The 20,694-nt window shown below is 49.6% G+C and overlaps 1 protein-coding gene across 2 annotated transcripts in view; it reads left to right on the forward strand.

The window, feature by feature from the left end:
• The window catches only part of ZFHX3 (zinc finger homeobox 3), a 410,890-nt gene that overhangs the window by 375,717 nt on the left and 14,479 nt on the right, over nt 1–20,694 (forward strand). For both annotated transcript variants that reach the window (XM_078669473.1, XM_078669474.1), the window contains one exon: nt 5,232–5,343. In XM_078669473.1, coding sequence (XP_078525599.1) covers nt 5,232–5,343 — 112 coding nt within the window. The remainder of the gene's footprint in view (nt 1–5,231; nt 5,344–20,694) is intronic.

Raw genomic sequence — 20,694 nt, forward strand, 5'->3', positions numbered from 1 at the left:
CACCCACTAGCCTTTTCTGTTTCCACCTTAATTTGTTTTGATATACATGTTCCTTATATTTTTGTTCTCTGTACGCCCCATAACCCCAGCTTAAGTCCCCTCTATTTCGCTCTCTCCCAGCACTATCTCCCTACTCCCCGTTCTCCATATGTTCTTATGTCCCTTTTCCTTCCTCTGACCTCTCTCTTCCCGCTTTGTCCCCTTGCTTTTTTTCTTCCCTTGTCCTTCGTTCCCTATCTTCCTTTGTCGCCTCCCTCAAACTGTCCCATTCTGTTTTCTCTCCTTCCGTCATACCTTTTTCTACCCTTGCTTCCTTCCTCTCCTTTCCCCCGATCTCTCGCTGCACCATGTACCCCTGCTGCTTTTTCTGTAATCTCTCCACATTTCCTTCTTATCCTGCTCCCTTGTCTACCCCGTCTCTCCCTGCACCTATGGCCTATGCTCTTTCTTCTTTCTTTCCATAGCAGGTGGCCTTTCTCTATGCTTCACGCACCCAATATATCCCCTACTCTCCCTTTGCACCCTTTCTTTCTCCATATGTCCTTCTATTTGGCTTTGCCCTTCTGCCCTCTCCCCACACACCATTTATTCCCTCTTTTCTTTCCTTTGACCCTTGTATTTATGTGCCACTTTAACTCTCCTTCCCGGGGGCGTGGCTTGGATGGCAACGAAGGCAGTCGCCTAAGTTCGAGAGCTCCGCGACCCCGGGGAGTAGAACGGCGAGACAACCAGCGATAGCCCTCAGGCCCACACACGGAACGGACGGTAGTGTGGGGGAGTGTGCGGAGCAGCGGAAGATGAGGAGCTGCAGCATGCGAAACGAAAGATAAAGGCATTAAAGTCCATTTCCGAGGGCAGCGAAGGCAGTGAAAGCGAGCCCAAGATGGCGGAGCAGTAAAAAAGGGGCGGAACGCCACAACACCGAGAAGACCTCAGCCCTCCCGGTGGGTTACACAAGTGGAGGACACGGAAAAAAAGCGAGGTGTAGTGCAGGCACCCAAGGCAGCACCGGTGAGAAAAGGAGGCTGCGGGTGTGCACAAGAGGACCAAGAAGAGTGCAGAGGCAGAGGCAGAACGGTGGCGGCCATCTTGACCGCACCAGAAGCACAACAAGAAGGCACAACAAGGAGGTGAGGCAACAGCCCAACAGCCTAGCAGGTGCCCCCGCGGGCTCCCGCACCAAGAAGGAGACGGCCACGGGGTGGCACAAGAGCGGCGCAAGCGACCTTCCTGAAGGGGGAGTGCAGTGAAGTAAGGAGCGGCAGTAAGGCGGGGCGGAGCGGAACAGCAGGGGGATCAGCGCTCGGCGGGTCAGAGGCACAAGCGCGAGCGATACCCCCCAGGAGGCACAAGCGAGGCAACGCAACGCAGACGGCACCCTAGCGGGACCCCCAGAGAACCGGAGATCGACGGCGGCGGCCATCTTGGGAGGGGCGGCAGGCACAACGCCACGAGCAAGCCAAGCAGCGCAGTATCGCTGTCACACCCCCCCTCAAGGGCCTCACGGGCACACCAGAGGGACGTCCGGTGGTCAGAGCGTGGCTGTCCCGAGGGAGGCGGTCGGCACCCTCAGAGAAACCGGGACCGACGGCGGCGGCGGCCATCTTGGGAGGGGCATCAGACACAGCGCACAGCGCTACGAGCGCTACGAGCAAGCCAAGGGGAAGTAAGCAGCGCACCCCCCCCACAAGGCCCTGCGAGAGTCAGAGGGGCGGCCGGCGATCAAAGCGTGGCCGTCCCGGTGAGGCGAAGAAGGCGGCAGCCATCTTGAAGGTGGCACATACATCAACTCGGAGATCAGTGTAGCTGGAAATGCAAGTGAGCCAACGCTAGCATCACGGCAAGGAGGCACTACCTACCTGACACTCAGAGGGCTCGCTGTAAGGACAAGCGCCGAACATCAGGTACCAAATAAGGGAGACCGCACAGAAAGACACACATAGTGGCGGCCATCTTTTGAAGGGAGGAACAGTACAACGGCACAACAGGCAAACTCCACAGCGGTAACAGCGGAAACAGTGGAGCGAGGGCACAACAACACTCGGCGCTTCTCAGCCACGGTGCGACAGTCAGGAAGTGACCCAACACCTGACCACCTGACCACGTCAACGCAGCTCCCGGGCCAGAGCGGAACACACCTAGCCGCCTGCCTAGGGCAGGCACAGGGTAGGCACAACGAAATGAGCGAAGGGCAGAGGAGGCACAACCAACTGAGCGGAGACAATTAGGTGGGAACGCTAGACCAAACCAGGGACCAACACCTGACCCAGAGCGGTAGCCCTGGCGTCCGGAAAGACCAGGACAAGGTCTATAAGGTGGCCTAGCAGGTTCACTTTCGGCGGTGAGGCTAAAGCGGACAAGGTTGTGCCTGCCAAACCAACCCCACCAAAAGAAGCACAATATAACCTGCAGAAGAAAGAGAGACTGTCCATACACCAAGAAAGAAGAGGCCTGGAGACAATGAACGGCGATAACAAAAAAATCAGGAAGGACCTGGAATCACCGATCAAAACGAAAAATCTGCAAAGCACAGAGTCTGCGATGGACCAGCTCGTAAAGAAAATAACGGAAGCCAATGACCTTGCAAAGGCCACAAAGATCTCAATGGACAATGTCCAGCTAGAACTCACAGCCATACGAGCAGACCAGAACAAAACGGCAAGCAGAGTAGCGGAGACAGAAAGAAGGATCAGCGACATAGAAGACAAGTCAGGCATCATGGACAAAGACATCTGCTATATCTCCAAGGTCTCCAGCGAGCTGCAGAAAAGGCTCGCAGAGCAAGAGGACAAAAACCGAAGGGGGAACATAAGGATTCTAGGCATACCAGAAGATGAGGAAGAAGGTTTGGGCTCATGCGCAGCAATGCTTGAAACATTGATACCCAAGTTGACAGGCATAAAATTCGAAAGAGCCTTGGAGATCGACAAGGCATACAGGATCCCGGCAACAAAACAACCGCACATGAAAGGGCCTAGAACGATCATCTGCAAGCCCCTAAGGTCGAGCCACACTGATGCAATCTTCACCTTTGCCCGAAGAGGGCAAGCCCCCATCTGGAAAGGAAAGAAGATAATCTTTACCCAAGATCTCTCAAGGAGCACAGTGGAAGCACGGAAAGGTTTCCTTGCGCTGAGAGACACTATGAAGAGAGCAAAAATAACGTTCAGCTTTGTCGGCCCAGCAAGAATGAGGATAGCAGACGGGCAGAACACACGTATGTTCGACGACCCAGAGGAACTACGTAGATACCTCAGGAAGCCAGAGCTGGAGGAGATGGAACAAACAACGCCAGGCACAGCTAAAAGAAGAGCGTCATCAGATAGCTCAGAGACGGAAGAGAAGGGGGCAGCGGGCGGCAAATGATACGGCGGCAAAGAACACTGCAAAGCGGAAGGCATGCAACAACTACCTCAAGGAAGGGACGGAAAGGGAAGGACGTAAAGCATCGGAGAACAGATCTACCTCAACAATGTTGTTTCTTTTTAGTTATGTGTAGAGACACTGATCTGAACTCCCCACCCCTGTCAAACCCAGCGGAGCATGGACAACCACACAAGATTAACTCTCCTTCCCGAATACTTTACCTGTTTATAAGTCCCAAATCACTGTAGCTCAAATCCTGTTTTTCCCTCACCTTTTCTTGCTCATCTTCAGTTTTCTTTTTAGCCCTCTCACTCTTGCCGTTTTTTTCTCCTGTCCTTCTTGTTCTCATCTGCCTAACCCCTTTCACATTTCTTTCTCTTCATGGCTCTGTCTTATCTTCGCCCTCTCTTCCTCTTCTCAGTTTGATGGAGTCCCTAAGTGTCTTCCATTTTCCCCAGCACTCTTTCGATTCCTCCGTTATTGCCTCGCTCTTTTCGGCTCTGTGCATTACTGCCTTCCAGTGCCTTGAGCTTCTCTTCTCTTTTGTGTTCTTTCCCGGCTATGAAAGCCCTCTAACTCCCCCCTTCACTGCCACCTCTCTTCGAAACTGTTCTCGCCTTTCTTTCCCTCCATCGAGATCATCTCTGTTTCTCTGCCTTGCTTGTCACTCACTTTCCTCTTTCCATCTACCTCACCTTCTCCTTTCCTTTTACCTACTTGGTTTCTCTTCTAGTCTTATCCCCTCGTGTGAGCACCTTCTTTCATCTTCACTTCTCCATCTGACCTCTCCAACTTCTCTCTTCCTCTCTGTCACACCTCTCACTCCCTCTCACCTTCCCCTCCTGCCTCTGCTGCCTATCATCATTTATCTGCCTCTTGCTTGCCTTGTCCCTTTGATCTTCGATCTATCTGCCTCTTCTTTCCAGTCACTTTCTCCAAACTCCTCTCCTGTCTGCCGTGATGATTATGATAAACATTTCTAACGTGTTTCTGTTGCCCTATGGGGGTGGCCTGGTAATAAAAACTATTTGAAACTACAGTTTATTGCCAAAAAGGACACCTTAGTCCTACGCAAATGACGCAACTTCTTGTTGCCCTCCCACAAGAGCAGCCTTACGTGGCCCCTGTTCGCCCCTCTCCTCACTACTCTCTGCCCACCTCTCCGTCCTCCACCCTTTATTACACCCCTTCTTGTTGCCCTGCACCTTGTTTCTGCTTTGTGGGAGCACATGGCGAGCTCAGCTTGACAGGCCGCGTGGTCTCTTTCTACTGTGGTTCTCCACGCCCTGTGTCCACCTCACCTTCCTCCCTCCCTCCTTCTTCACCCATCTCCCTTCTTGTAGCCCCCCAGCCCCCCGTGTCTGCTTTGCTTTCCGCCTAGAGTGCGCACGCGGCGAGAGCCGCTTGACAGGCCCCCCACCCCCGCTCCACGCTCCTGCGCGCCTTTTCTCTGGATCGGATTTAATTAGGGGCTGTATTACCGTTTCAGCAGTTTAAGGTGAGAGCCTTTCAACTTATCCACTTAATTGGCGGCACAAGAAGTTTTCACAGCTCCGCGACAAAACATAGTCAGCGATCAAAGTCAAGATTGCACACAAAGGAAAAATATTAATAATAAAATCATTCTCCAAGTGTGTACCATTAATTATGACCAGGGCTGACGCAGGATGCGCCCCAGAAGCGGGCGACTGCACGGAGACCGGTGCCTGGGATTGAGAGAGGGTGGGGGCCACCAGGAGACCGAGGGGGGGGGGGGGGGGGGGGGGGGGGCAGTACTTGGAGGCTAGTGCAAACGAAGCCTTTCTATGGATCCCCAATCGGGAAGCAAAATACGAATTTATCATTTTTTTTTCTCCTTTGTGCAGGTAACTACGCCCGAAAAGATGATGCCAAGCAGTATGTTTTTACCAGTGGGAGCAACAGATCGAGGAGTCGTGGGGACAAACACCAGCGCAGAGGAAGAGGACAAACCGCCTGGTTAGTCTCATCCTGGAATATAAATATAAGAGCGATAATTGACTAAACCGTTTCTGTTGCGCCCACCAAAAACGGATCTGTTGGTTGGCGTTGTAAGTAACAGGCGTGAGTAGTGTTAAACTCAGCGCTAATGTCATGGGACCTCAGAAAGAAGGAAGGGCAGTAGGGCCCATCCAGATGTGGATGAGTCCCTCAACGTACGCACACATTGCTGCAGCCAACGTCAATCACACATCTTGATAGCACACATTTAGCCTAGATGTTAAGTACTTAGCTCATCAGGTACCAGATGCACAGTTTTTAGAGTTATATTTTCTGGATGGTCTCCCCTCACCCCCCCTTTTTTACAAAAAATGAAAAGCCGTTTTATCAGCTCAAAATATCAACTGCATTTATTGTCAAAGTAGCAACCAACCACTTCTCCAGAGTGCTGTATTCCATCTTCTTTATGACACCATCTCCAACAAAAATGTGGCAAACGCTGGCAAATTAGGCTACATCTTGAAGTTTGAAAAATAAGGGTTGCGTTTCAAACAATTGATAAACATAAATACCGCTGAATCGATTGCACCTTCTCAGTAGGCTGTTATGCTCTTCCCTTCTGTTCTTTCACCACATTGCACCAGCTTCATTGACAGTCTATTATGGTTGCAAGCTATCCACGGTCCCACAAATCCTTCAAAGATCCTCACCTTCCTTGGGTGTTAGACCATCTACTCTAGTGAGTAGAAGATGGCTACTCCCTTTGTTTAGAAAAACGGACTGTGTTCCCTTTTCAACTGAAACTTAGCATAGAACACTTTTCTAGCGAGGTGCTGTCTTATCAGTAGGCGCCAAGGTCAAAGAGAAATGTGTGGTCATGGGACACCAGTCTTTCCTCGGCCAGAATTACAACCTTGTCTCCTGTCAATCATGTTGCTGACCAACATGCAGCAAGGAATCTGAATTTCTCTGCTTATGAGATAACCTGTTGATGTAGCTCTTGTGAGGTATTCAGCTATCTTAGTCTGTTTCCGTTTGGAGGGGGTTGCAGGCAGACAATCAACTTTATTGTATGAGTAGTTTAAATATTTACAATGTTTGTAGAGAGAAAGAAGACTATCTGATAGAGACTTCTAGTTGTAGATTCCTTTGGATTTCTCCCAGGCGGCAGTTTGGATCTGAAGATTTTTCAACAGCAGTACCCCTGAGCGTCAGTAGGTGGCATTGGTCGGCTCCGCATCAGTTGTCTGCGCCATGGACGCCGGGATGACGTGGCAGGACCTATATGGTAGCCGCCCATGTGCACTGATGTCAGTTCTTTCTTGTTCCGCGCCATCCTAAGTGCAGATCCGGATGAAGCTACCCCGTAGCTGTTTTTTGGCTAGCCTTTTTTTGACTTTTGTCGACTATTTTTTTGAGTCTTAGACTCCTGTTGTCAAAGATGTCTCAGTATAGGACTGGCTTCAAGCCTTGCTGCTCCTGCTGTCGGATGAGGTCAATGACACATCTGCACCTCTTGTGCCTTTGGTGCCTGGAGCGGGACCAAGACCCGAAGTGGTGCTCAGAGTGCCATGCCATGAATCCAAAGACTTTGCGGGAGCAGTCCCGAAAGGTGTTTGAGGCCCGGGGCTTGGCTCTGTCAATCCCGTTCTCGTTCTAGAGGAAGGTCTCAAGAACGGTCGTGGAGCCCACACTCCTCGTCTCATTCCAAGTCATCGGGGAAGTCAGGTAAGCACAACAAGAAGTCGAAGAAGCACAGGCGTTCTTCGACTCCACCCCTGCCTACAGGACGCGGGACTCGCTCGAAAGCAGCGTTGCTCGAAAGCTCTGTCCCCGTAGGCTCCTTCTGAGATGACTCTGTGCCTCCCCGCTTTTCTAGGAGCCGGAGCGTCTCCTGCCCAAATCCAGAAGTTCTATGAAGCCCTGTACCTCATTTTTGGGCAGCCCGGCTCCACTGGGGCACCTTTGGGTCCTGCGGAGTTGGTTGGGGGCCCTAGGCTTTCAACGCCGGTGGCTTTGGCCCCAACGGCAGCGGGCCCCCATGGATCCGTGCTAGGATATGGACCAACACCAGTCAATCTTACTCGACCTTCCCCAACGTCGGCCCAGGCGACAACGCTCCTGACGTCGACCGTGCCCACGGTCAGTGTAGACCCAATCCTAGTTCCCGACGTGGACACGGAGTCGTCCTGATGTCTATTCTGATGCCAGAAGGCACTTTTGTCCCTGTGTTCAACTCTGGTATGGATTTTGTGCCAGGAAGTGATGAAGAGAAATGGCAGGGTCAGCTTGACCCTTTAACCAACCAACTTGAAGAACCTGTGGACTGGCAGATGGACCTGGGTGAAGTCAGTGGTTTGAACGCCTCCCCTGACATTAGCTTGCTTTCTCGCCCTACAGTGGCTACGGAGGAGGGAGTTTCCGACGCCGTAGTGATGAGAAGGGCGGCGAAGTTTCTTGACCTCGAGTTTCCTTTGGTGGCAATCAGGACTAATCTCCGGACAGAGGTACTTCAGCCTGGGGCTTGCACTTCAGAACCCTTTTTGCCCTTCAATGAAGCCCTCACAAATGTCCTTCTGGGCACTTGGTCCAAGCCCAGCACAGGCGCTCCTGTGGACAGAGCAATCATCCGCTGCCACCGCTCCGCTCCAGGCAACCCAGCATTCCTCATGCAACATCCCTCCCCTGAAAGCTTGGTTATCCAAGCCTCATCTTCAAAAGGCGCATTCCATTGTGCACCCAGAGATGGGGAATCCAAGATGCTGGACCATCTTGGGAAGAGAATGTTTTCTTCCCCCAGCTTTGCATTACAGTCAGTGAATACCGCTTGCCTCTTGGGCCGATACTCCCAAACCATCTGGGATATGGTTGTACAGGTGATGCCTCAGTGCCCAGAGGAGGCCCAGGCCGTTTTCTCCTAGGCAGTTGCGGATGGGGGAGAGATAGCCACATTTATCATACACTGTGGACCGGACACCACTGACTCGCTGAGCAGAACAGTTGCCTTGTCTGTAGCACTCAGACGCTATGCCTGGTTGAGGACTTCTGGCTTTTCGGGGTATGTCCAATCTACTTTGATGCACACGTCCTTTGATGGCACTCACCTTTTTCGGTGACAAGGCAGACTGAGCGCTTGAGCGCTTCAAGGACTCCTGAGCTATGGCCAGATCCTTGGGGCTCACGGAAGGGGTGCCCAGCCATGTCCTGTCCAGCCCAGCCACTGAGTCATGCAAGCTGTCCAGGCTCCGCAGGGCAATGGGACCTCGCGTTCTCGTGGACCAGGGAGCCAGTGGGCGGGCAAGTCCAGCCTTTTCCCCGCCATTGCCTCCAAACTCTCCTAGTCTGACGTTTCAGGCCCATCAACAGCCAGTCGGAGGCAGGATACGCCATCACATCTGACAGAAGGGGCTACTTCCTTCCCTTCGAGGCTACCAGTCCCGCCATGCCACACTCTTAAAACCGAATGTCAGAGGATCATTTGGCGCTTCTCTTGAGGAAGTTACGGCTGTCTCGGCAAGGAGGCTTTAGAGAGGGTTCCTGTACCAGAAGTAGGACTTTTTGGTTGTTACAGCTACTTTTTGGTGCCAAAGAAGGACAAAGGCCTGCGTCCTATCCTATCCTAGACCTCCGGAAGGAGAAGTTCATAATGCTCAATTTGGCCAGGCCCTTTCTGCCTACGACCCAGGAGACTGGATGGTAGTGTTGGACTTGCAGGACGCCTATTTTCATATCCCTGTCCAGCCTGCCCACAGACGTTACTTATGGTTCACAGTGGTCCACGAGCACTTTCAGTTTACTGTGCTCCCCTTTGGCCTTACCATTGCCCCTCGTGTATTCACAAAGGTGATGGCTGTGGTCACAGCTCATCTGCGTACATCAGGGGTACCAGTCTTCCTCTATCTCAACTACTGGCTGTTGAATGTGAGCTCGCCCAAGGCTGTCGTCTCCCACCTCCAGACTACAGCGGACCTCCTGCGCTCGCTGGGGTTCACTATCAACATGCCGAAGTCACACCTGACTCCTGCTCAGACGCTCCTTTTCATCAGGGTGGCTCTAGACACAGTGCAGTTTCGGGCCTATCCTCTGGAGCAGCGCATCTGGGATATTCGAGCTATGATTCAGATTGTAAGAAAATGTTCCTTTTGGATGTTTACCCTCCACTCTTTGCCTGACATCAGATGCAACATGACTTGATGTGACCGGGGCCCTGCCAATCAGGTTCCCAGGGACTCTTTTCTTTCCCAAGACTTTACCTTTGTACCCACAATTGGCACATCCCTGGTCGCAAGTAAGCCCCTTGTAAAAGGTGCCATGGGTACCAAGGGCACTGTGACCAGACAGGGAAGACCTCTAAGGGCTGCAGCACCCCTTGTGCCACCCTTTGAGGCCCTGCACCTGAAAACCCAGACACTGCCACTGCAGACTGCGTGTTTTGGTGCAGAGAAACGTGAAGAGTCGACATGGCACACATCCCTGTGTGCCATGCCTACAACCCACTGCCTGAGGCCTAAGTAAGTCACCCACCTCTCTAGCAGGGTGCACTAGCCCTCAGTTGAAGGCACAGTGGCATGAACCCGTGCCCCTAGAGTGTCTAAGTCCATTCTTAGACACTATAAGTAAAGCCATAAAGAGTATATGGTCTGGGAGTTGGTCAGTACGAACTACACAGCTCATAAAGGCTTTACTAAAAACTGGGAAGTTTGGTAGCAAACTTCTCAGCACATTAAGCCCACACGGATTGCCAGTGTGGGATTTAATGTAAAATGCACTCAGAGGGCATCTTATAGATGCCCCCTGAAAATCAACCAGCCCTGGTGTGGTTCCTGAATGGCTACCCACCATTTGCTTACACCAGACAGGTTTTTGGACCCCTGGGTAGAGAGCTTCCGCTCTCTAGATCCAAAAACAAAGCCCATCCTGGGCAGAGGTGTCATGCCTCCTCCCCCTGGATGGGCTGGGTCCACAAAGGGGAAGCTTTAAAGGCCTACCATCTTTGGAAGCTGTCCCTGCCTTTTGCTGCCCCCAACAACTGTCTCCCACCGGTTCTGACCCCCACCTTGGACAGGAGAATCGGCAGGAAAACCAAGCTAGGAAGAGATGTGTGCCCACCTTTGCCAACCCCACCCCTCAGGTGGGGGAGGTAAGGTAAAGCACACATCTCAGTCCCCTCCATCTTGAAGTAGGGAGAACTCAGCCAATTAGGAAGAGGCTCATGCCACCTCCCACCAGATGGTGGCATAATAGGAGGTGTACCCACCCCAAGGAAGGGACCAAGTGGTCCCGACCTGCACACCCCTTAAACGCCCCTAAATTTAGTGTTTAGGGGTAACCCTTAACCTTGCCTCCTCAGATTCGAGGAAGAAAGAAGAATCGAAGAGCTGTGCTGACCCAGGAAGAAGAGGACACCTACCGCTTTGGCCCCAGCCTTACCGGCCTGTCCCGAATCTGACCTGCCTACAGCGAAGAAACCGGCGTGTCCCGCAGCCCCCCATAGCCCGGAGGACCTGCCCTGCACACACCTTACAGACTCTGTCTCCCGTGAGCACTGGATTTGCTCAACAAAGACTCCAAGACCAGAATCTGGATTCAGGTGACTCCACGATTCTGCACCCAACGCCCATGGCCCGAGTTCAAGTGTCCCAACACCACAAGGAGGTCCCCCAGCGATCCTGACCTGGGATCCTGTGATCCCCATCCTCCCTCAAGCTTCAAGACGATGCCTGCAGCCTCAACCTGAAGGGTTCCCCCGACTGTGACCGGAGCAGGTAAGAAAACCTGACGCAAGACGCGACCCCTGCACCTGACGCACCATGGCCTTGGGTGGCCCAACCAACGGTATCCAGGCATCCCCCAAGATCCCAACTTACCTCTACAGCCGGTGGTCGCCTTCAGGAAGCTTCCCTGCCCAAGCCTGCAGCAACTTCACCGAACCGAAGGTCTTCTTTGAAAAGCACAGGGTCCCGACGTCTTTTTGGCACTCTGAACCTGGCCGCCCCTGTGCCGCTGTTGATGCAGCTCCTGTGCTGATTGTTTGCCCCTGCAGTGTTGACCTTAACCCCAGGAACTTTGATCCCACACCCAAGTGACCTGCTCTTCAGCAGCCCCTAACCAAAGGCCCCCTTAGCCCTATTTGTCTAACTTTGGGCCCCTTCACTCTGCACCCGGCCACCCCAGTGCAGCTGGTGGTGCAACTCAAGTGCCCATCTAGACCTTAGAGAATCATGGTCCTAACCCTCAAAATCCCACTCATAAGTCGTGTACTTACCTGAGATACCGCTAACACTTTTTCTCCCAGAGGAACCCTTTTTATGAGATCTTGGGCCAAAAATGTTGTAAGTGATGAACCGATGATTGTATGGAGAAAAGAGAACTAAACAGCAAAGTATAAAAAGTCTTACTTACTGTGTATTCTGAGATCCTTAGGTGTGTTATCTAGGCATACCACCTCCAGTAGTCAAAGTCATCCAAAAGTATGTAAATAGTATTCAGAAAGTAATTATGGTGTAATTCAAACTGCTTTTGAAAGTGAAACAAACCTGTAACCACTGCAAATCCATCCTCAATTTCATTTCTGTGTAAAGGTTTACAATTGAAAGTATATTTTACCTACCTGTACCAAGTCCTGCTTGGTTCTAAAAAGTACAATACAAGTATACTTTTTTTTTATACTTACCAGTTGGTATGGATTCAGTCTTTGAGTGAATACAATAAATGCTTAACACACCCTCTAGATGAGCCGAACTGCTTGCCCACACTAACCCAAAGAGAGCTGTTAGTACTTACCTGATTTAACCACTGCTATACCCATGGGGCTCCTTGGACTCTGTGCACACTATGCCTTACTTTACTTTATTATTTACAGAGCCAGCTTCCTACACGGATGTTTCAGCCTCTGTCCCGGTTTTCGGTGAGAAAAACTCTGAGGCTGCTGGGCCTCCGAGCCTCTTGGCCTCCTGCATACTGCTGGTGGATCACGCCAGACGGCATATCCGGGCTCTGCAGTGGGACCTGAAGTTCCAGTGGGCACAGCATCAGGGGAATCATTCTGACTATGTCCAGATCTCGGAGGGAATTGTACAACAAACTGCAGTGGTGGCTAACAATCTAAGATTGGGTCAGAGGCAGATCCATCTTCCTTCCCCAAACAGATCTAACGGTGGTGACAGATGCCTCACTCCTGGGATGGGGCGACCACCTGGGAGAGGTTGAGATCAGAGGTATCTGATCTCTGGCGGAGTCCGGTCTCCAAATCAACCTCTTGGAGCTCCTGGCAATTTAGGCATTCCTTCCCTTTCTCGAAGGTAAAGTGGTGCAGGTGTTCACGGACAACACCACCACCATGTGGTACTGCAATAAACAGGGCGGGTGGGGTGTGGACCCTTTGTCAGGAGGCACTCTGCCTCTGGACATGGCTGGAACATCAGGGCATAACCCTCGTAATTCAACACCTGGCGGGTTATCTGAACACCAGAGCAGACGAACTCAGCTGTTGGTGCCTGGCCGATCACGAATGGCATCTCCATCCGGAGGCGGTGCAAGGTCTCTTTCAGCTGTGGTAAGAGCAGGGCTCGAGTCGGGGTACCACGCGGGTGGACGGCGTCCCCCCACTTATTTAACCGGGAGCTCGATAACTGGAGCAAATGGAGCCACACATTCACTCTTTGACCTCTCTGGGGCGAGATCTCGCTCCAGAGAGGCCAAAGAGTGAATGTGTGGTTCCATTTGCTGAGGGGAGGCAATGAGTCTGATGGTGCAAGCTACCTTTAGTGACGTCACTTCCTGGCGTGACGTCAGCGTCCCCCCACTTCTTTTTATAGGACTTGTGCCCTGGGTAAGAGCCTTGGTTAGATCTATTCGGCTCCAAAGAGAACGCAAAATGTTAGCAGTATTACGAGTTGGAGTTTCCAAGGCGGCACTTACTGGGGCGACGCTTGTCGTCGCAAGTGGCGCTTTGGCCTCTTCTAAGCCTTTCCGTCTGCACCACTTCTGCCAGAGTGCTCAAGAAGATCAAACATGACTGAGCTCAAGTCATTCTTGTGGCTCCGGATTGGGCACGAAGAGTCTGGTATTCCGACCTTCTGAGCATTGCCATCGATCCTCTGATCAGACTGCCCCTTCAGGAGAAATATCTGTTGCAGCAGCAGGGGATGGTTCTTCACCCAAACCTGGCCAGTCTCCACCTCCTTGTTTGGAGATTGAGTAGCGGCATTTAACAGCTTTTGACCTTTCACCCGAAGTTTGTAATGTCATCTTGGTAGCCAGGCGTCCCTCCACTCAATTGGTATACGCCTTTAGATGAAACAAGTTTGTGGCATGGTGCACAGCAAAGGCTTTTGATCCCCATTTCTGCCCCTCTTTCAGAGGTTCTCTTGTACATACTTTCTTTGGCCCAGCAGGGCTCTGATTTGGGCACCCATAAGGGTTATGTTGCGCTATGTCTGCCTTTCTGAGACTTCCGGATCAGCCATCCTTGTTCAAGTTTTCCAATGTCAATAGGTTCTTTGAGGGCCTTACTCACTTGTTTTCTCCATCCCCTTTCATAATGCCCCAGTGGGATTTGAATTTAGTTTTGACTTTTCTTATGTGCGTTCCATTTGAGCCTCTTCATCTCTCAGACTTCTAACTCTTAAAACTGCTTTCCTTATTGCCATCACCTCTGCTCGCAGAGTTAGCGAGCTTCAGTCTCTATCTTCTAAGCCTCCCTATCTGTCTGTCCATCCAGATATAGTGGTGCCTTGAACGTAAGCTTCTTCCTTCCTAAAGTGGTTACTCCCTTTTATTTGGGACAGTCAATCACTCTGCCCACCTTTTACCTGTCCCCACATCTCTCCAAGGAAGAGGAGAGACTCTACCACCTGGACCCACAACATGCGTTTTCTTTTTATCTTTATTTTACCAAAGACTTACGGGTAGATTATCAACTCTTCATTGGCTCTGTGGGCGCAAAAAAGGGTGGGCTGTGCAAAAAATGACAATCTCTCTATGGATTGTCCTCTACATTAAAATATGCTAAGCATTGGCAAAGAAGGAACCTCCTGTGGGGTTGTGTGCTCACTCCATTAGAGCAACAGCGGCAACCACTGTGTTAGCATGCAGCTCTCTGTCCCAGTCTTTGATATGGTGTCTGGAAAGCCTACTCAAGAGGGACGGTTCTTTGCCCGTTTGGTCCCCCAGGACTTCCTCGAGTGATCTTGGTTTGCAGACCCTCCTCTGGGGTTGGTATTGCTGGGGTATCTATTCTAAGGTAAGAAATTTACAACTAGAAGTCTCTATCAAATGAAAAAGTTATTTACCTTTGGTAACGATGTATCCGGTTGAGACATATTCTAGTTGTAAATTCCTTACCGCCTCACCCTTCCTCCCCGTTCTGAGAACTGATTTCTAGGGATAGGGACTCCGTTAAAGGACCCTAGTTTTGACACACCAGTGGACAGTGTCTTTCATGGCTCTGCGCTTCTGGCGTGGAAAGTCATGTTAAGTACTGACATCAGCGTGCACGGGCGGCGTCTATATAGGTCCCGCCACATCATCCTGGCACCCATAGCGCCAAAGACAGACACGGAGCCGACGAACGCCACCTACCGACGTGCAGGGGTACTGTGTTGAAAAATCTCGGATCCATACTGACGCCTAGGGGAGATTCTAAAATAAGGAATCTTCAACTAGAATATGTTTGTACCAGATACATTGTTACCGATGGTAAGTAACTTGTTCTTTCGGTAAATAGTCTAGACAAAAATATACATTAAAATGAGTCATTATAAGTGTCTTAGGGGCACATTAAAATGCGGTAAAAGAGAGCCTTGAATTATAACTAATGTCACAAACATGCTGGTGTGGAAGTAAAGTGCCTAAAGAGAACCTTAAAAGAAGTCTTGAAGGTTACGTTAATGCTCTAAGTAAAAGCCTGAAGTTAGTAACAGGCATATAAAGTGCAAAACAGTAACTAGGATGTCCGTATAAATGCAACTGTTCTAGAACCTGGAGTCATAGCAGCAAACATAAGAGTAAGGTGCCAATTGGTGGCGTAAACACTTATAAAATACGGGTTTCTGGTCGAATTCTAACAATTAAAAAGGTACAGTGTAAAAAGAGACATTAGAAGACCATAAGTGAAAAGCAATAAAACAACCGTGGTATATGACGCCTGAATATTGCGCGAGTTCAAAGGGAGGCCACCACTTACAGTCAATAGCTTGCTGAGGTACTGTTTGACTCTCCGGGCTGGATATGGCCTGTCTTATATAGTTTTTTAAGGAGTAATTGTATTAGGCTAATATATTTGCCAAATTTGGCCAGATCGGTTGGCTCTGTCATTGTGAAGACAAAGTCCCTATCCTCATTACAGGTTCTGGTGCTATGAGTTAAAAAAAGCGGGTTTAACAAAGTGTGCCAGGCATGCATCAATGCCGGGCAACAACATAATAAATAGTTAAATGACTCTGATTTATATCATCATAGCCTGCAATTGACAATCGTGGAAAGGGAGGGCCATTTTGGGTTCAATTCTTTGATCTGAAGGCCCATCAACCTTGCATCTATGATTTGTATAAGGCAGGCTTTCCCAATCGAGCACCGAAGATATGGTCGAGGGCTCGGGCATTGTGGATGATTATTGTAGGAAAGTAAGATCTTCTTTCATGGTTAGCCCCACTTTTTGCTGGTGTCAGTATGTTTTTTTGACTAGTCTGACTGGGATCCTGCAAATCAGGACCCCAGTCATGGTGCTTCCTCCCTAAATTTAACATGGTAAATACTTCTGTGCCACCACAATTGGCTACTGGTGTACCCCTATACATTCCTAGTATATTGTACTGAGGTACCCACGGCATAGGTACACCAGGGGTTTCCCATGGGCTGCAGCATGTACTATGCCAACCATGAGAGACCACTCAAACTGTAACTACAGGTATGCCATTGCAGCCTTTGTAAGCTTGTGCTAGAACCACTTACAACAGATGTAAATGTTCTTAGATCTGTGGTCACTACACTTAAAACCTATGTCACCCCTAAGGGAGGCCTTTCAATCCTGAAGGCAGGGTGCTGGGTTATAAGTGTGAGGTTGTCCCTGCCTGAGCAGGACACCCCAACAAACTCCAGAGTTGATTCTCCAGGCTTTGTAAGTGCGGTCAGCAATTTTGATACATATAGTGGCCATCTGTCATTATGCACTGGGGCTCCTCTAAGAAGCCCCCAGTACTCCTGGTAACAGCCTTCCAGGGTCTGCCAGCAAGCTAGTGCTGCTGACGACCCCAGACACGATTCTGCCCTCCTGCTGCTGAGCTAAGCTTGGGCAGGGGAAGGTAGAACAATAGGTTTCCTTTCACAGGGAGGTGTGACCACTTCCCAGACAGGTCTTGGTGTATTGGGCTGGGGTGGAGGGTGCTTGCCAGCGCCACCAGACTGCTTTGAAGGACAAATTTGGTGTCCTCCTTGCATACTGCAGTTGGAACCAGTTCTGGAAGCCCTTGACCCCTGCGCTGGCATGAAACTGGACAAAGGACATGAGTATCCAAACCTCTGTCTAGCCCCTCCTCTGGGAGGGATCCCTGAGTCGCCCTAACCTCTTTTTAGGGTATAAAAGGGCTTACCTGTTGGTGGGTCCTCAGATTAGTCATGGGGCAAGGCTTAAGCCAGAAACCATGTCACTCTTCGACTGTCTGGACACTTGGACTTTTGTGGACTTCGCCTGGAACCGAGACTGCACCAAGGAAAACTTCTGCTGCTTCTGGCCTCGCTGTTCTGCAAGTCTTCTCTGTCGCCTGTGTCTGTGCTTCTTCCAGTATCTTCAACAGACATGTGGGCATCAAGGACACCCAAAGTAATCTCCCTTGCAGTGAAGGAGTCACTCCCCTGCATGTGCAGGCACCACAACAAAGCTGACCGGTCTGCTGCTCCTGATGTCCCACGGACTTCGAAAGTCTCAGCAACACAGGTGGTGGTTCTGCAACTCCCTCAAGACCTGACCTGCCCTCTCTGCAATTTTGATGCAGTATCCCTCGTCAGAGCCAAACCCCTGTGTACCTCATTGACTTGTCTTTGCCAAGGCTTGTTGACTCTGTACGCCATAGATCTTTGGGCTACAATACGCTCCAGCCGACAGCATCTCTTCCTGCCAAGATCAGCGTCCTCACCGCATCCTCTGGACCATGGGCCTTGATCTTTGGTGAGCTGCTTGAGGTCCACTTGTGACTGCTGTGCATTTGGCCGGTGGGTCCTCTCGAGGGTCTTCTTCTGTTTCAGTTGGCTCCTCTGCTTGCTTGGGGCCTGCTCTGACTCTCCTGCACCTGGTGAGTCCCTTGCTGGTCCCAACATTGCTCCTTCTATGCTTTCCACACCTGTTGCAGCTGCCAAGGCTTGTTGGTGCTCCCGCTGGATACGACCCCCTGTTTCTCGACTTCCGACGTGAGACAGCTCGTGCACGGCCCCTGGTCTTCCTCGGTGTCTCTTAGTTGCCCCCCCGAACCCCTGGTGGGGAAAGTCTGGTATTCAGCTATCCTAGTTCTCAAAGTGTCTTCAGATTTGAACACCACAGACCATGCTTTCCTTTTTGACTTTATTGTCCATGTTGCCCAAGTAAATCCTGTCACTGTTAAGTGGTTTCTCTTTGGCTGATCCCAAAGGATCATTCTTGGCTGCTTAAGTTCAGACGCCGCATTATTGTCTTTTACAATTTACCCTGTCCTCCTTTTTATCATAAATCATTCTCTCCTGCTTACAAAAATAGGCGACTTAATCTCAAGCTACCCAGTGAGTCCTTCTCCTTTGATTGACTTACCTCATGTTTGAAGGCAGTTTGCAAGGGCTGGCTCAAAGCCTCTGAAATGGGTGTGATCTTGTTTGGGCCACGTGGAGCCAATGCAGTGGTCTTTCTAATCATCGCTGCTCTTGCTAGTGGGAAGACATGATCACACCCCTTCAAAGTCAAGAACCCAGTGGTCAATTTTTAGTAGAGCATTTCCATGAGAGTCAAGTGACATCTGTAATAAGGAATGTCCGTTTTCATTGTGCACATCCGATGCCGCTCTCCCTCTCATTGAGAGCTCATTGATGGGACACAGCGGAAAATTCCAGGCTAGATTGCACTAACACACTGTACTCCAGCCTAGACGAAGGAATTCACCTTCACTTCAAAGTTTACCAGAACATGAACAGGATTGTGACCTTTCAAGTATGCAACATGTCCCTGAAGTTTGCAGATCCATCCACTTTTTCACATTTCGTGATATGGTGGCGTTTAAACTGGGCTGTACAGTTAGAGGTTAGGTATCAACAGTGCCTTGAGACAGTCCTAGAGCCTGATAATGTGCCAGGTGATTTTACTGTCCCCTGCCACATTCAGCTTTCACTGTCTCCTCTCCAATATTTTTTGCTTTTTAAGTGAATCGCTAGCCTCATACCCAATCCAGAAAGAGCAGACGTTGCAAGTAGGCCTGCATTGGGCATCGTGACTCCCTGGCCGTATATTCATCCAGCGCTGCAACCTGAGGCAAATAATCATCTTTAACTGCAGAAGCAAAATGCCAGAAAAGGGACATAGAACTTTAATCACCCCAGTCCATTGCCATCTTTTCTGCTCAGTATGTTATCTCCAGTACCTCAATTCTTTTTCAAAAAGTATCTCAAAATGCACTTATGGAGACTGGGAAATAGTTTTTTTTTTAATTTTACATTAATGTGAAGTCTGCAGGCACATCCTTGGAAGACCTTTCATATAGTGCCACCACTGGATTCTGAATTTCTAACTGTACTGTGCAGCATTCCTCAAGGCCTGGTGACTTAAGTATAGTTCTAACAAGGAAGGGACCCCCATAGTTGCATGGTTGGTATGTGTACAACGAATTTTTCTGCCTGGGATTGCCTTTCCTGTTCTTTGGATTTATGGGCAACAATCCATGTCATACTCCTAGCTGCATTATAAAAGGGGGGGGGACCTTCCTTCCTAACACCATCGCCATTAGGCCTACACATTTGAGTAACTTGAGTCTGTTGCAAAGATCTCGACAGGATATTGCCTCACATTTATTGCAGAGTACACAGAATGTGCGAGGGATCTATTGCAATCACCAGGAGTTGTCCCGTTGAGCAACATTGTGTCGTATAAGGCTCAGCTCACTGACTTCACCAAATCTTGATGGTTGAGCACATTAAGACCATTTTTGAATTTTTATTGACTTCTTTGAGATGGTCATCTCACATTGAACAATGTTGTTGAAGTTACATCTGTTGTATGTTAATCAAATTGTTTGGAACAATCTTTTTCGATTAACCTGATTTGATAAATGTATCCACCTAAAATAGCTTTTATCAAGCTGACACAATCAACCTGGTAAAATCCTTTCCTGGTGAAAAAAACCTCTAGCTGGATTTTTTTCGCTGTTTTTAGTGGGTTCTCCCCCTTTAGCTCCTCTTCCTCACCAACGTTACCTTTTTTCTCAAATTTAACTCCTCCAGATCCCTGCCCTCTGTGTTTTAACCCTCTCGAGCACCTCCCCGTCCAGCCCCACGGACCCAAGTGTAGAAGCCCCCCTAGCAACCCACTATCAATCCAAACCACCCCGGACCCAAGTGTAGAAGCCCTCCTAGCAACCCACTATCAATCCAAACCACCACTTCCTCAATTGCCACCCCCTTTCACCTTCTTGCCTACAAGGACAGATCACCTTAATTTGACATTTCACTCTGAATGTCCATTTCTTGGTGGCTTACACAAGGGAGAGGGCCTGGGCCTTACTGTATTTATGAAGGTATTTTGAATTAACGTTAAAGGTAAAACATTTTACTTATGTTTCAACCAGTATTTTATTTATACCTTTTTATTCAGGAAGGTTCTGTTTTTTTGTGATTAATTCAAACATGAAAAAGACAAAGGCCTAGTCATATCCTGAATGCCATATACCCATTCAGTAATCATTATACACATTTTGCATACACAATCGTTGTACACATTATGCATACAGATAAATAATATATAAATAATACACCGAAGCAATTGCAAATTAGTCACAAAACAAGACTAACAAACATCCAATACATTAATAATTTTGAGTCACGTTAAATAGTGAATTCACGATAATGATCCTAGACTTTCTAAAAAGCGTCTTGCACATGTATAAGAAAAAAAGGGGGTTGGCATTGTTGAAGTCCCAAATGTATCCTGGTTGCTTTCTCTGCAGTCATCGTTCCACAGTTCATCATGTGAGGCCTTATATTTTGGGAAATTACTTTGCCGAGTTGATCATCTGTTGGTGAATGGATCTAGACGCCTTATCGCAGTGTCACAATGACAGTCTTGAAAGAGATAGGCCTTGCAGAAAGTAAACTGCAAAGAATTGTGGCTCAGAGCTGATATAAAGTAAGCTTAATACA

The sequence above is a fragment of the Lissotriton helveticus genome, chromosome 12, assembly GCF_964261635.1.
Source record: "Lissotriton helveticus chromosome 12, aLisHel1.1, whole genome shotgun sequence".
In the NCBI taxonomy this organism is placed as follows: Eukaryota; Metazoa; Chordata; class Amphibia; order Caudata; family Salamandridae; genus Lissotriton; species Lissotriton helveticus.